Source organism: Giraffa tippelskirchi, chromosome 3 (genome assembly GCF_054371585.1).
Source record: "Giraffa tippelskirchi isolate mGirTip1 chromosome 3, T2T-mGirTip1v1.2.pri, whole genome shotgun sequence".
NCBI lineage: Eukaryota > Metazoa > Chordata > Mammalia > Artiodactyla > Giraffidae > Giraffa > Giraffa tippelskirchi.
This window is the reverse complement of record NC_137277.1, coordinates 22806698-22823570: the sequence shown is the minus strand read 5'-3', so window position 1 is coordinate 22823570 and position 16873 is coordinate 22806698. Positions and strand designations below refer to the sequence as shown.

General features: G+C 39.2%; 1 protein-coding gene and 1 long non-coding RNA gene across 7 annotated transcripts in view; both read right to left on the bottom strand.

Moving 5' to 3' along the window:
• Positions 1-744: 744 nt before the first annotated feature.
• LOC145542749 (uncharacterized) lies at positions 745-5885 on the bottom strand. Its single transcript, XR_014080108.1, has 4 exons — positions 5717-5885; positions 5048-5171; positions 2184-2302; positions 745-1308 (listed from the first exon to the last, which is right to left on the bottom strand). It is a non-coding gene; the product is annotated as an uncharacterized LOC145542749 (long non-coding RNA).
• A 416-nt stretch (positions 5886-6301) lies between these two features.
• FBXL20 (F-box and leucine rich repeat protein 20) overlaps positions 6302-16873 on the bottom strand; it is a 93496-nt gene continuing 82924 nt past the window's right edge. For all 6 annotated transcript variants that reach the window (XM_081582235.1, XM_081582233.1, XM_081582234.1 and 3 more), the window contains 6 exons: positions 14251-14381; positions 12556-12616; positions 11601-11645; positions 9869-9925; positions 8659-8871; positions 6302-7279 (listed from right to left, as the gene is read on the bottom strand). In XM_081582235.1, the coding sequence (XP_081438361.1) occupies positions 7172-7279; positions 8659-8871; positions 9869-9925; positions 11601-11645; positions 12556-12616; positions 14251-14381 (615 nt within the window). In that variant the 3' untranslated portion in view covers positions 6302-7171. The remainder of the gene's footprint in view (positions 7280-8658; positions 8872-9868; positions 9926-11600; positions 11646-12555; positions 12617-14250; positions 14382-16873) is intronic.

The window sequence follows — 16873 nt, the reverse complement described above, 5'->3', positions numbered from 1 at the left end:
ACCGAAGGATAGGGACCTCACTGCATTTAGCCTTTGTTTATCTTTCAAGCTAGGAGCCTCCAGCAGACTAGATACTGAAATGAAGCAAATAAAAGCAGGTAATGTGTTTACTGTATGCCACTATTATTGCTTTTAATCTTCACAACTCTAAAACAGGTACTGTTGTCCCCACTTTACCAACAAAGAACTGAGATAGAGGGGTTAACATGGAACTTATTGATTAGCCATTACACTACTCCCTCACTCCTTTTTAGTCTAAGGGCAATGCTCTGCACAGATAAGGGACTCAGATTGAACTGATACCATCAAATTAATTAAGACAAAGGTTTTTTAGAAACTCTGATTTATATTATGTCTTCCATTTTTCTTAGAGACAAGTGGAGTGCACTATTAAGGCTGTTGAAAAGGCTATTGAAAAGACACTATTTAAAAAATTAATGAAGAGTACTAATTAAAAGATATTAAAAAAAATAAAGATGCCAAAAAGATTGAGCCTCAGGGATCTTTACACACCAAGGGTTCAAGGACGTTCAGAATCTTAGCTACAAGTCAGGCTATTTCCGCAGCAAAATGAAAAGTCTTCACAGCTTATTTCCTTTAATTACATCATAAAACAAAAATTAGAACATACAGGAAACAATAATAGCTACATAACAATTTACTTTATATATTTATATATAAAAAACATTTTTTTTTTAGTCCAAAGATTTTTAAAGCAAAAGGAATCCTCTACTGCCACCTTGGATTTTATTTATTTTAAATAACCCTCCCCGCCCCCCGCCCCCAATCTCAAGCGCCAAAAGTACTGGGTGGAAACACAGTTGCTTGGACAGCTAATGGAAGCTGCTGTTAAGTCACCACGGAGGAACTGTGTTGGCCCCAGGGACTGGCTAAGTGTTGGGGCAGGCCTGGTGGAGAAACAAGCAAGCAGCGGCTCCCACACACCGAAGCTCTCACTCCAGGGCAGGCCGAGTGGCTGGACAAGGCTTAGGCCAGACAGCGATGTTGGGGATCAGACCCTGCCAGTCAACCATCCTCTGCATTTTACCCCTTCCTCAGGGAGTGGGGGTGGAGGCGGGGCAGTGCAAGGGTCAAACAGCCTGATTTGAAGATAAAATTTCTCCCACAGCACCATTTACCCATCCATCTCTGTCCCCAAGCAGAGTCTGACAGGCAGGGGGAGTCCTCACAGTTCTGAGCTCTGCACAGGCCTGTTTCTCAGGACTGTGCTCTCAGGGTCACTGGAAGCTGGGCAAAGGTGAGGTGGAGTTGGGAAATGACCGAGGCAGGTTACTTGGAAAAATATTCCTAGGAGAAGGAAAAAAGAGGCAGCCAGAATGGGAGGCATCTGAAGGATGATCATAAAACAGGAATGGAGAAAGGCAAAATTAAGAAGGCCTTTCTCTCCCCGGAGCAACTCTTCGGACTTGGTAGTCACAGATCCTCAGGGGCCAGCTCTGAGAGCTGCAGCATGGTGAGGAAAAAAAACCCCACAAGTATCTTATGATGAGCCCCATCTCACAGATCTTGTATATGTTAGAGGTTAGTGTATTTTTCAGGGGCAGGGTAAGGAGGGAAGTGGGAGAAGAAATCTCAGGCTCACCTCTTCCTGTACTTATTAGAAATTAACAGTCATCAGAGAAGCACAGATAGGAAATTATTCTTAAGGGAAGGGAAAAACAAAAAAACTGATGTAAACCCAGAAAAGTAGCAGCAAAGGTTTCACTTATTATAGGTCTATTATATAGCACTAGGAAAGAAAATCATTCAAGTCTTTAGGCGGGAAAAGGTAAAGGAATTAATCAAGCCATGCCAGTTAGAGACTCCTTTTCAAGTTAGGATTTTCTAAGACTTTAGGTTCTCATTCACTAGTGCCATAAAAAAAAGAAAACAAAATGACATCAGGGGCTGAGAAGGGTTAGGCTAAGGTAAGAAACACATACATGTACGTGAGCAGCAGTGTGGGACAGATTTGAATTAATAATAACAAGCAGTATAAGAGACACTGACAAGCCAAAACTTAGTGGGGCAAAGCTTTCTTCCTTCACTTTAATTAAAAAAAAAAAAATTACTTCAAAGGTTTTCCTGGGTTCTTAGGGGTACGGCAGTTGAGAATACATGTGTCTGGACAGCTCTCTTCCCTCATCTCTCCCTGAGGTGGGGGATTCTCATTTACTTCCTACCTGCTCTTGCTCTGGTGGAAAACCATGCCCAGAAGTTGCTGGGAAGCATTGGTGGTGTTCAGTGGTGCCGATCCCCTTCTGGGTGACACTGGTCGGCTGTGTGCAAAGTAGAAGCCCTCCTTGCCAGGAAGAAGGGCATGGAGTTCATTAGATGGAAAGTAAATCTGCTCACATGCGAGGCAGTTGTTTCTACATATTCAGGACAGATGCTCGTACCTGAAGCAAAGTACCCCAGTTCCAGAACCAATTTTCTCATTTACTTTGAATTGCCACTACCATTTCCCCACCCTGATTCTTCAAAACAAGACACTGAAAAATACAGAAAAACAAAAAGGGTCAACTGGTATAGTTTTGGTTGTTCATGGTTCTTTTTCCTAAAAGGGCAGTGAACCACCCTGCCTGAGGAAGCACTGAGTCTCGACACCTGGGAACCAACCTCTACCAAGGGCTTACTCAACAAAAACAGGAGGCAGAGATGGAAGAAGTGCATTATGGCATTTTTCTTAACACCCATGTAAACTTGTCCAACAATTTTTTTTTTCCTGCTGAAAATTAAATGTAACTCTCTTGGGCTCCAAAGATTCACTCAGACTCAGCTGATAAGTTCTTACTGACTTTCCTAAGGACCAAAGGCTCCAGAGATGCAGAACTGATGTTCTTAAGGATAAAAATGGGCAAAATAGGTCGACTTGCCTTGGGGTATGGGGCAAGGGGATGGGCAGGCTGCAGAAGCCCTTCATGCAGAAAACTCACTTGCCTCAAATGGTAAAGTTTGTTTCAAGTGAGAGGGCAAGTTAGAGCAGCATGCTCTCTGCTGGAGATGTTAACATGTTAAATTTGGACATCTGCACACAGCAAATACAAGCCAAATTACCTGGATTAATTATACCCTACTGAAATGGTTGTATACAGCTTTCTTCATCTTCTAATCTTCTAATTAACATTTATGATAGAAATAAAGGTGAGAGGCTGAGACTTTTTAACTCCCCCCACCCTCCTACCACTTTAGGGTTCTTTGGTCCAAGATCATTGTAAAGGGGAGGGTTCTGCCTCAAGACCTCCAATGAAACATCCTATCTGTCTTCTCAAACAAGACTTGACTAATTCACATGGCCTAGATTTGAGGTGGTTAAAGATCCTAGAACTGGTAGGCAGATAGAGAAGGCAATTTTTTTATAAAATGTTCCGAAAGCTCCAAGCATACCACTGAAGGAGTCTGTCAGCCAGGATGCACAACAGGGATAGAAAATTAACTTTAAATCATGCACAAAGGGAGGGGAATAAAGCAGAACAGACCGATTTCCTTTAAACCCTTCCTCTCTCGTGGCAGCTGTCAAGAGTAATCTGACTTTCAGCCCAATAAACATTAAATGGACAAGGGTCCACCATGACCAAGTGTTCCTTGCTCTAAACAACATAAGTCACCAAGGATACGCTGCCCACAGGCAGGCAGGAAACCAACTCTTCTTTCCTGGGATACTCTCACACTTCCTAAGAACTTCAAACTTAGACAGGTTCCAACTCATACTTTGTTTAGCCTCCCATGGCATTTGTGGGTTATCAAACCAGTAACAATGCATTTTACAAGGCAATTAGAAGAAATAAAAGAACTTGACTGCTACAGCATTGTAGCTATATTGAACCATTCAAACAGTTTGGAAAGCCTGAAATAAAGCATCATAAAAATATTTACCAGATTTCCCTCTAAAATGTGATATAAGGAATACGAAAAATTTCTGACTCACATGTCTACTAAATCGACTTAATGGATGTGGAAATTTATAGATTCCCTTATTCCTTATATCTGATAGTTTGATTTAAAATTCAGTAAGCAAACATCAAAGATCACTCAGTAAAAAATGGCCTGAGCTGCCTTACGGTTACTGAATTCAAGGTTGCCCAGATCAGGACAAGAATTCAGAGAGGAAGCCAGATTGAAGACATGGAAATAAATTAGCAGCATAAATGGGAGTGAAGCTTTAAATAGAAGGCAAGGATGGGTACAGAAAGGAAATGGGAGAAGTCTATGCAAAAAAAAAAAAAAAAAAAAGGCTGGAATCATCACCTTCATAGGTAGGGTCAATGAAAAAGATGTAAAAGATACTGATGATGCTGGAAAACATAAGGGGAAAAGGCTGCTTAGAAAAGAGACGATCTGGATGTGTAATAACTTTGAGGATACCTTCTTACTTTGCCCAAATCTCTTCTCACTGTTCACTCTGGTTTTTTTTTTTTTTTTTAATTAAAGGCATACTCCGGAGTCAGACAAAGGGACCAATAAGTTTTTCCTACATCTGAAAAGCCTTATTGGATTTTCAAGAGTCACTAATGTTGAGTCAGGAAATACTATGTTCAAATGACAGGACCCTTTCCACCTGACCAAAACTTACCATCGGTTCTCAAAGTCCTGTATATTTCATCAACTGACACAGGTTTCAGATTGGCATAAAAATACATGTCCTTCCAAGCATTATGGGCCTCAAGTTCTCTTGAGAAAGGAACAAGGCTCCTTCCTGACCATATACACACCAGTGCTGCATACTCCAGGGCCTTTATTCTGTCATTTGACTCTGTTCTCACCTGCCCAAGTCCACAGAGACTTGCACATGGGTGCACTCTTTGAGAAGAGAAACAGCATTTTCAACACATTCATGTACTAGTGAATAGGTCTGTTCCTTTTTTAAATAAAGAAGTACCTTAAGAACTTCAACTGCTGGGAAATTAAAATCCACACTCACTAATAAATCAAGGTTTTATTCAGGCACTATTTTTTTTTTAAACTTTGTATGTTAGAGCTGTTGCCCCCTAAATACATATACATATACATATATATATATATTTTAAGTTTTGTTTGAGTGAGTTACCTGGGGATCTGAGTATTTTCAACCACATCTAGAAGTGTGTGTGCAAATATGTATATGTAGATATGTGGGATATAGCCAGGAGAGTGAGTCTCACTTTAAAAAGGTATATTCCTTATGTGGTAATCTGAAAAAAGGATAAGGGAAAGGAAATGAAAAATACATATAATCCGAGCTTTTAAAAGGGTGTAATAATAAAGTAAGATTTAAAATAAATTTAACATGCTAACTAATGGTGGATAGTCGATTCCTAGGACCTTTTCAACTGATTGCTTATGGAAAAGTAAATCATGTTATATTCTTACATATGCTCGTATTACTAACACCTGCAGCATTAAAACAAGCCTTTTAACGGCCTGGATCATGTAGAAGATGACCTAGGATTGTGGTGGGCTGCACATTAATATCCTAAAAAACCAGAAGTTACCCTATTAAAAAATCACACAATGTTTCTAACCTTGATGGTTAGAAATCTACTTCTTACACTTCAGAAACTCATTTTATTTCCCTCATCCTCTATGATTTTTTTTTTTTTTTGGTGGGAGGAACTACTTCTTTGACTCTGAGTCATGGGCACTGAATATTCTGCTCTAAGCTCTGACCAGGCTGCACAAGACACTGAACCCCCTTCTTCCTCTCAATGTTCTCTTTCTGCCACCCCAATGCCTTTACCTGGCTTCTCTGATATTTCATTCATGGAAAGTCTGGAGCTCAAGAGAGAGATGGCTGATGGGTTCTCAAAAGGTTCTAGTCCTTTGAGGCTCCCAACATTAGATATGATACCAAACACTGATGTACAGTTGACCAGCTGTGATAGGGTCATTCTCGCATCCCTGATAAGCTGAAATGGGAGGAAAAAAAGAAAAACAGCCCAGCTCAATCGCACAACTCCTCGAGCAGCATTCCTGTTAAAGTAGAACAAATCTCACAGGCACAAATCAGAGATGCCACTGATCACACCTAGATTTTGGTCAACACACAATATTTGAGCTTTGGTGGCGGTGGCTTTCAGTTTCAGTTTGGGGATTTGCCATTCCACTCTTTCCTAATAATGTACTTCTCTCTCCTTACTAAGTTAGATGGAAGGAAAAATGTGCAGGGGGGAATACTGGGCGTATCATGCATATTATCATTTATCACAAGATATAACAAAAACAAAAGGCAAAGTTTGTTTTCATCAAAATAGTCTTAGCTCAATTTCTTCTCATAATTTTTCTTGACTGGCAAAGATTCAGGCAGGGTCCCCTAATGGTAAAATTTAGAATTAAAAAAATATTTATTGATAATGTCTCTTTTAAAAATGTTTGGTAACCCCAACTAATCATCCAAAATGCAAATTGTAAACACAACAACAGCAAAGGAGTAACAACTGAGTGTGAGTAAGCAGACTATGAAGAGATGACAGATTGAGCAAGAGTGCAGGAGGGTGCAACAGAGAATGAAAGACAGGTAAAGTGTACTACAGAGAGTGACAATTTGAGTGAGTAAGTCATCACATCTGGACCACAGTGATTTCAATGCAACCATTTAGCAAACCTCTGGGCCAAATACTAAAACACAGGGGGAGGAATGGACAAACCTTCTTTGTGAGCATGCTCAGCATGTTGGCATGGGAACAAGGAAGCACAGAAGCTCTTTAGTCATCTCACAATGGATGGCTACCATTTATAGGATGCAAAGAAATTTTCGCTCTGGTCCCTGATACAACATGTATTGTTTTTCTATGCTTTCCTTGACCCTGGAGGACTGCAGTTGCTGTTCCAAAATTGCCAAAGAAACCCCTTAACAAAATAAAGAGACCACAGTAGCAGTTAACACTGGGTTTGCTGGAATGCCCCCTACCATCTGCCTTGCTTATGATTTTCTTCTGGGCACATCCAACAGGAATGGTTAAGTTTTACCAATCCACACTATAAAGCCAGCACGAACTCAGTCCCCTGGTCACAGAGACAGACTGGGTCAGGGTGAGAGTGGGTATGCGTATTTATGTGTGGCTCTGGGGATCTGGACACCGCCCTCACTTTGTAACCTTTGCCCAGAACACTGGGGTTGCTTCCAATGGAGATCCACGGTAACTCTAGAAGTGTCATTAAATACTCAGTTCACCAAGGATGACCACCTCCATTGTCATAGGATGATGCAGCATCTGCAGAAGCGCTGTCTGCTGCCCCCTACTGATGGGGGTGGAGTGACAGGTGCGAAGTAGGCGTGGACTTTAATATTGGGTAAATGGGTCTGAAACAAGACAGAAACGTTACTAAGAGGGAGGCCGTGAAACGAAACAGCAAGGTTGCTTTTCAGAAAAACCACTGAGGGACTGAGTGGACAAGAAGGCAGAACAGAGGCTGAGCACGGACAGCATGTTAAGAGACCTAGGTTCTACTTCATACCATCACAGGTTATTCTAAAAGACCAAATCAGTTCACATACCTTTGGTAGCTGCTTCTATAATAATAAAACTGGGGGCAAAAGTCATGCTAATCTCTTAACCTGTCCCAAAGGGGATTCCTGGTTGGATTCCCATAGCTGGAAGAAATTATATGAACTTAAAAATTAATTTTTTCCAAGCCATTATGGACAATGTTTCCTCTGATATCTTTAAAAACCCATTATCCTCTTTTAACTAACATGCTTCTAACATTTACTACATAAATGGTTTCTAAACTCCTACTATGTTCAAGGCATTGTGCTAGTTCTGTAAAGGGACAATGGTCAAGATAGAGATCCTGCTCTTGGGGAACTTAGGAGTCTAGACATGCACATAGATAGCTAGAGTGGAAGAGCGCTAAGTGATTCTTGAGGATTCACAGGTGGAATCCCTGGCTGGGGTGGAATCCAGCCAGGCAGGCCTAGGGACCACAGGCCACAGAAGCAGCTCTGGATGACCTGTGGCTTTCCTCTTTTGGTAAAGAAGAGATATGGGTGCAAGGCCTTCCCACTGTAGTTACATTCTCAGTCCTCCAGGTCTAAAGGGAGAGGTGGAACTGAGGTCAACCGGAATTTCAACTTAAATCTGCTGCTCCTTTATACACTCAGATGCTATTAAGGCCAACACAGATATTTTTAAAGGTTGGTTGTAAGGGCCACATTAAGCACAGTGCTTTTCCCACAACAGGTGTGGAGCAGATGTTCCAATAAATGTCTGTTGAGCAGAACAATCCAACACAAAGATTCATCCAGTCTTTTATAACCTCCTTGCTGGCAACCTGTCTTTCAGTGATTTGGCTATACATGAGTCTGTTATGAAGGATGGGGCAAAAAGAAAAGGTAAAAAACTGTGTGATCCAACCACCATTTGCTATCTTAAAAAAAAAAAAAGAACCCCAGCAGAAGTTTGATATGAAAGGCTATACAAATTAAAATTTTTAAACCCCATTTAACTAAATATTTTTTCATTGTTTCTTTTCTTTCTGCTAAACTTCCATCAGGAACAATAGGAAAGAACTATCTACCCTTAGGTTTGCCTGCCATCTTTTTTTCCCTTTGTTGAAAATCCAAGTAAATATAAATATCACAGGAATCTAAACCTTAGAAAAGGAAATGGAGGGGGCAAAAAAGAAAAAAGGAAAGAGTGCTGAGAAACTAGAGCCAGAGGGTGATGCTGCCATCTTTACCCTGAGTCTCTTGATTCCAGCCCGTGTGATTTGCTGGCAGTCATAGAGTTCTATCCGCTCAAGGCTGTGACAGCTCTTCAAGTGCTCCAGGGACGCATCTGTGATTAGGGGACAGTTGTCCAGTTCAATCACCTCCAGCTGGTCATGGGCGCAGGCCCCATTCCCCAGGTGACGAATTCCATCGTCTGTGATCAGCTCACAGTGAGACAGACTCTGCAGCCAAACAGAGCAGGGAAGGACACTGAAATATTTAATGGCATTCTTCGAATCAGAGGTCTGTATGTAATCAGGAAAGAGAACTTTCTGGTTTCATTACGAAATACATCGAGCCATCACTACAGCCATGTGGTGAAATGAAGAATGCATATCAGAGTCGGTGGGGTTCTGCTTTTGATCATCAATGGTAACATTTCTCTGGGTGATTCTAAATACATCTTGTGAATTCCTATAATGACTGTGAAATAGTTCATAAACAAAATAAGACATCTCCCACAACCCTCTTGACACACAAATTATTAATTCTTTTCCTCTCTTACTGGGACGGGGGGTGGGGGGGCCCTCAAGCTTTTCCTGTAAAAATTTTTTTGAAATTTGGACTGAATATTGAATACCTGATGCAGGGCATGTCCAGACAGTTTATTACCTGAAGATGATTCTTACAGCTGTAAGATGTGGTCACCTGTTAAGTTTACAAGTTTTCCTTAAATCCTTGGTTCCTCCATGTGAAACACAGAACCCTTGACTGAAACATGGTTTAATGTGCCACAGAACACCAAAAATGAGCCTAGATACAGAACAGACAACCTGAATTCTTTCTCACAGTGTTATTGGAAGCAGTAGCAGAAACTCCCTCCTAGTAAAGCTTTGACTGGTTCTGTTTTACAGGAACATTTAGTCCTAATGAGAAGCAGACTGTTTTGGGGGCCATCTCATCTCTCGGATCTCTAGAAATTTAAGCATCATTCAGGCTGGAGTGTAATTCATGCAGGAGGGAGAAAAACTCTGTCAGTTTTCAATCTCCAAGCATTGAAAGAGAAAACATTTAACTTTTCCAGTTTCTAGCTTTCTCCCTTTAGACAAGTCCTCCCTTGGTCTTCTGTAAGTTGACAATTTGGAGAAATATACTTTCCCAAGGTGGTAACCAGACACCAATAGAGCTCAGTTTTGAGTAAATCCAATAAATATATAAAATTTCCAAAGTCAAACTCACCAATACTTGAAGTCGAGGACAGTGTATAGAAAGTTGGATTAATGTGCTATCTGTTATCTGAAAGAAACATATAAGTTTACTTTAGGTATAACTGCAAAAAACTCATGGGCCATACCACATTTGACTACACTTCCAGACTGATATCCTGATAATGAACCATCAAACAACAGAATCTTAAGGCTGAAATCCCATCAGCTAGCAGAACCTGTTTTTTGAGAATCTATCCAGGCTAGACTTAAATTCATCTAGTCATCTTTGAACAGGTCTGTTGAAAATTGTTTGTGAAATAAATGAAAACGTGTTCCCTCATAACTTCTACCCACTGGATTTTGTTTGACTTCCTTAGAACAATCACAGAAGTGAATCAGAAGACATTGTTTCATGAAAAAAACTAATGTAGGAACATCCTCAAGTTTTTAGATATCTGACCCATATTTTTATATGCAATGCCACAACACAGGACTGGTAACTGGCATGTCAGTTATTTTCCTCAAGGGTGGCAGAAAGAAGCTGCTGGGTTAACTACGAACATTCAATAAGGAAAAACTACTGCGAGACAATAGTCTTTCATTAATTATCTTAGGATGAAGAGTAAATCAGCATTTCTTTTCAAATGGGTCTCCAATTCTGAAATTATTATTATAATACACATAAATCCACAGGGGCTAAGAAATGGCAGAGGGTAGGGGATTAGAGTGGGCAAGCATGTGTGCATCACTCAGAAGAACTAACACTGGAAAGGACACACAGGCCTGTGCAAGAGACGGATGTGAGCACGTTTTAGTTTAACAAGAATTAACAGGTTCTAAGTAGAGTCCAGATAACAAATAAGTTACCTGGAATATATACAGTTACTGAATATATAGCTGCTATAGTTACCGAAGTATCTTCTCTTCTTTATTTTTACCATTAAAAAAATTCACTGCTCTTTTTAAGTTTTTATTTTGGCTGTGCTGGGCCTCCTTGCTGTGCACAGGCTTTCTCTAGTTTTGGTGAGCATGGGTTACTGGGTTACTATAGTTGCAGTGCTCGGGATTCTCACTGCGATGGCTTCTCTTGCTGCGGAGCGCGGGCTCTGGGGCACACAGGCTTCAGCAGTTATGGTGCATGGGCTTAGTTGCCCTGTGGCATGTGGAACCTTCCTGGAACAGGGATCAAACCCATGTCCCCTAGACTGGCAGGCAGATTCATTACCACTGGATCATCAAGGAAGTCCTCCATCTTCTTTTCAGGAGTCCCCCTTTAAAATCTCTCCCTACTCAACTAATAAACTCAAAGCTCTTAACACTGGTAATAAAAGAAAGTGTTAATAAGGTAGTAAGTCTGCCAGCCTGAAGGACAGGGTTCCACACAGAATTGGGTCTCTAGGGTTAGTGATATATGAGGCTCTGGGTCCAATTAAGCTAAAAAGGGACAGATATCTATCAGTGTCGTGGGGCTTTAATTATTTACTAGTATCATAACCCTGTATATCTAAAGAAATATCTTAATATCTTTATGATCTGAATGCCTGATCCTTCTTTCTTTCTAATGGCAACCTTACTGATGACATGTATTTTCCTAGCACAAACTGCATGAGCACCTGTGCCTGGTGTGCCTAGAAGACACCTCAATAAATGGACAGCCAGCAGGCTCTACAATACATGAAGGTAGAGAATTGAATGTTCCAACGTGCATGTATTATGTCCATTTCTACTATACTGTATTTCTGAGTAAAAATCCACAATCTTACCTGAACACACTCTTCCAGGTCCATCTTTTCAAGCTCATGGCAATTCTACAAAATACAAACAACCCAACATTATAGAAAAAACATTTAAAATACAGGAAAAAATTAAGGTCAGAAAATTAAGAAACATCATTAAATATACCGATGAAATCTCAAGAGCTTCAGAACTGGTGTCATTTTAATACCACTTCCTACCTTATTCCATTAATTACATTTTTTAAAAAGGCCTTTACCATAGTGGATTTCTCAATTATTCCACACTTAAAGTATCTAATATCTTAGAAGTCCAAAGGAATAAATTGCCTGAATATTCACTGAGATAATATAGAGATCCTTTCAACCAAAAACAATTTAATGAAAATGATTTCTTTGAAGCACAGGAAGGAAATCTGTGTCCTAATCTAGTTATGCCAAGCGCTGCCCCCTGTTCCCTCCCCCATTAGTATTCCATTCATCTGCCCTGAAAGTAAACGCCCTTCCTCATGGTCCATTACACTGGTCAAAGATGGTATACTTTTAAATACTATTATTATACAGTGTCTTAAAAGCCACTTCATGTATTAAAATCTTGTGGAGAATATAGAAAATCTCTTAAAATCTCTCCATTTAGATTAGGCTTATATGCTTCTTTCAACATTCATTCACCAGTTGCATACCAAATAACCAAGTAAATTTCCTTCACAAAGCACTAGGAAATGCCTGCTCAGTTTAACCTAGCATCTTATGAAAAAGTGGAAAATCAAGTCTCATGAAGGAGTGTCATGCTCTCCAATGCATGTCTACCTTTCCAGAGCACTTGCCTGAAGCTTCAGCCCAAGAATACTCAGGAACACCAGCCACAGATACTCCCCCACACCCCACACCTCAAATTTCTACCCCCCACATTTCCCTATGTTGCTCATTCTTCTGAAATTAAAAATCCTGAACAAAGCCTACAGAACCTGAAGCAAACACTTACCCTGGCGAGAGTGGTAAAGCCTACATCGGTTAATTGAGAACATCTTGCCACTTCTAATATTCTGTTAAAAAAACAAAGTGAAAGTCAACCCCTTGGTCCCTGAAAACTGGGTCTATTAAAAGAGCAAGAATTTACAACCTCCTATTCCCTAACGTCTATGTAACACAGAATGACATTCACAGCTAAGCAAGTCTGTATACAGATCTTGTCATTCTCTTTCATGGAGTCATCAAAAAGTGGTCCTGTAAATACATTTCAGGGTGACACAATCAGAAGAATATAATAGAAGCTTGTAGTTAATGCCAAAATGCATGATAAATGCATTAAAAAGCCTTCTTGATAGCATACTGCTTACCCTCAGAGGGCAGCCTGCTCCTAGAAAACAAAGGAAATGGAGATAAATACTCTGTTTCAGTTAATCTTGCTGCTAAAGTAAGTTACTCTCTTTCCCTATTTCACATGTAGGTCCACTCTGATTTAAATAGCTTTTAAAAATACGATGAAGAGACTGGTTAATCACAGGCTTGTCCCAAATAAGAAATTCCATATATATGAAAAAAATATCCTTAAGTTTCCTGCCTCCTCCCACAGGCTCCCAGGGAGGCCCAGCAGAGAAGGAAGCTGAGCTGGCAGTCACTCTCCTATTCAGGAACTGCTGAACACAACCCTAAACACCAATCACAGGCATGGGGAATCAAAAGTAGTAGCTCTTTTCTGTGAAAAGTCTGGTGGTGTCTGTATGACAGTACCGAAGAACACTGTATGTTTGCTTACAAATTACTAAGGAAGTTAAAAAACAAAACAAAACCAAACCATATAAAGGCCTATGGCCAGGTCATTACAAAAAAGTTTTAAGAAGGGTTTTTATTGGTTTACAATGATTATTTTAGGTAAGAAAAGTGGTTTTGTAGGTTTTGGAGCTAGACTGCCTGGGACTGAACACTTATTCCTGCCCTTGACCTTGAACTGTTTACTCGACCTCTTTGTGGTTTGGTTTTCTCATCTATAATATAGAGATAATAACAGTGCTTATATGGTGTTATGATGATTAAATGAATTAATATTTGTAAGTTATTTAAAACGATGGCTAACATGTTTAATATGTAAGTACAACGTAAGCTTTGTTTTAAAGACCAGAAATCAATATGGGCTTGATACCATGTGTCTGTCAACACAGCATTCTTAGTAAATATTCAGCCAATCTTGTACTTAGGTAGAGAAGAGGAGCCACAGAGTAATAAAGCTTGCTTTAAAACCAGCAATACAAAAGAGGAGTTGTTTTTTCTCTTTAAATATTCCCCGCTATGTATCTGACATCATTACTACAATATAAAAGACCACAGAATAGGTAGGCCTCTATAAATTTTCTTCAGAAAGAAATTACATGAAAGCATTAGTAAGAGAAAATGCCTTTATTTCTTTTCTCAAGTAATGAGATAAAATGTTGGTATTTTATTACTAGTTATATTCTAGTATGGACAGCCAAGAAGGAGAAAATGAGGACTATTACCCCCAGGTTCAGGCCAATTACATGTAATCAAATGAGGTAGGAAGCAAGTAGGTGGGCATCTGAAAAGGTAGTAGTGGCCTTGTAAAGTCTACCTTAAAAATTTCAAGTTTCCAAGGAATAAGCATGAGTGAAGGAGGCCGCTGCTCCTTTTCGCTGGTTTTTTGAGATAAACAAGAAAAGTTTACCTAAGCCGAGGGCAGTTCTGACCTAAAGCGTTCAGGATGGCATCTGTGATGTTGGAGCAGCCAGAGGCACAGAGGGACTGTAATTTATGGCACCCTCTGCATATAGTAATGAGACCTTCATCTGTGATTTGCTGGAAAAAAACAAGAGGGAAAAACCCATAGTTATCAGTAACTTAGCAGAAGATAAAGACAGAAAAAAGTTACCTCTGTGAAGTAAGTGCCAAAAGGAAATAAAAGCAGATTTGATATTAATCATGTAGCAGACCTAAAAGAAAATGAACACTTTGTTTCTTCTTTCCAGTTCCTTTTGATTTAGTTTTCAAGAGAATCTGTGCTCAATGCTGGTGCAAAGGGAAGAAGCTATAATGGGGTTCTTTTAACCTAATGGGAGTAACAGGACTGGGAACAGCATGGGGTGCATCTTGGTGTAGGTTCAATTAAATGATTTTAAAACCTAGAAAACAGATAAGAACAGTAGTATTTTAACAGTATAAACACATTTACAAGTTCAAAATTGATACTGATATTAAGTTACTTTAACAACCTGTGGATGAGGCTACTACAGTCTTTTTATTTCTAAATTTCAGTTTTATAATATAAAGACTATCCTAATTTAATGGAAACAGTTGTATCCAACTCAAATTTTGTATGTTTCAAATTATTATTTTAATTTTAAAATGAAAAGGAACGCATAAGATGTTACATTAAAAAAAAAAGATGTCATGTATAAACATCTTGTGTTGGATATGATCAACATTCTAATTTATCCTTATCTTGATAGATTCACTAATTTTGTGTAAGCCTCAGAATAAAGCTTTCCTGTCATTTCTGTTTAATCAAGCAGTATTTTTTGGTTGTAAGGATAACTGAAAAAAACAAAAAAAAAACCCCAAACCCTCAAACTTTAAATATTCACTGCTTAAATCAGTATGCTTTCAGTATTGTAGAACTGAAACACAACTGAAAAATGGATGCAAAGACAGATACAAGATCTGTCACAAGAATGAGTTGATAAGGCACACAGGAAGTATTGTGAGGGCTGTGCTGCCTTGTTTTCCTTCATGTTTTAAAGTCTATAAGGGATTACTGAGGAAAAAAGATGAAGAAAGTCATATTACCAATACTCTTTGATTTTTAAAAAGAGTAACAATCTACTAAACTTTTATGTTTTCAAATTAGTCAAGAAAAAGAGACTGAATTAAGTATATACTTTGGTCACTTCAACAGTTTCAGGCAGAAACTTCAGGAGGTCTCATGAATGCTGAGAATCACTGCATCACATTGCACAGGAATGATGGATGGAATGACTCATGCCCTAAGATCTGGGTGAAGGTAAACAGTAAAATAAACATATGACAGAGCTGGTTCTTTAAGCCAGAAGGGTAGAGGAAATGAAACTAAAATGGTATATGGTAGGTATGGTAGGCATGTATTTATATGTATGTAACATACATATAATATCTGTGCATGTGTACATAAATAAAATCTGAAGATGTTTAAGTTTTTTCCTATCACTATAAGATGATGGTTTCATGTTTACAAAAGTTGTGCAAGATCTTTCTTTCAGGACAAATAGTTCAGTTTCATAAATGAAAGTAGGCAAATTTCTGGTAGTTAGCAACTATGGGAATCAAAATATCATCCCCTTAACTCAGTCTCTCAGTTCAGTTCAGTCACTCAGTAGTGTCCGACTCTTTGCGACACCATGAATTGCAGCACGCCAGGCCTCTGTCCATCACCAACTCCAGGAGCCTACCCAGTCTCTAGGAGCATCTTAACTAGATCTAGAACTCAGTCTCTAGGAGCATCTTAAACAGATCACTTATAGCACCATCCCTTAAGGGCTAGAAGGACAGGATGCTTAAACTGCACAAAACATGGCCCTATATGTGTCACCCTAAAATGACCACTGTGCTCTTAAGTCTCAAGTGACCAAAGAATAAAAGGAAAGTATAATAACCAGAAAGTTTAGCAAAAACAAGGAAAACCCTCACTGACTTTTTTCACTGCGATGAGAGGCTCTCACTCCAAAGTAACACACATATGTAATTCTTAAGGCAAGAGAGAAAAGTTAAAGGTGTACCGTCACTGCTCTAGGATCCTGAATAGTTTCAGTTAACTCTATGAGCAAAATCCAGGGGGTTTGTGATAGACACAAAAAAGTTGACAGTCTAAATAAACAAATCAAATGTAAACTATAAATACTACTTGAGAATAATTTAAAGGGTATACTTTGCTTGTCATCTACTTATATCAGTGGTCCCCAATAGTCATGACTCACTGATAGATGTTAAATTGATGTGACTGCAATTAATTTACCAAAAATATTTTAAAGGCCAAAGTTTATGAATAATTTACTTCTAAAAGGTAAGTTTTCCTAAGTAGAAGAGAAAGGGGTGGAGTTATACTTGAGCTTACTTGGAATTCTGTATAAGCTACTCTCTATCTCATTTACATCAAACACCCTAGGAGTGAGCACTGCTGAGCATATAAAAAAGCATGACATTTACTTGAATCCTCAGGGATGAAGTGGACAAACTGCTGGTCTTTATGACTGAAACTCTTACAATAACATTACTGAAATGAATTACTAGCACAAAAGAGCGGTCAGAAGGACTGCTTA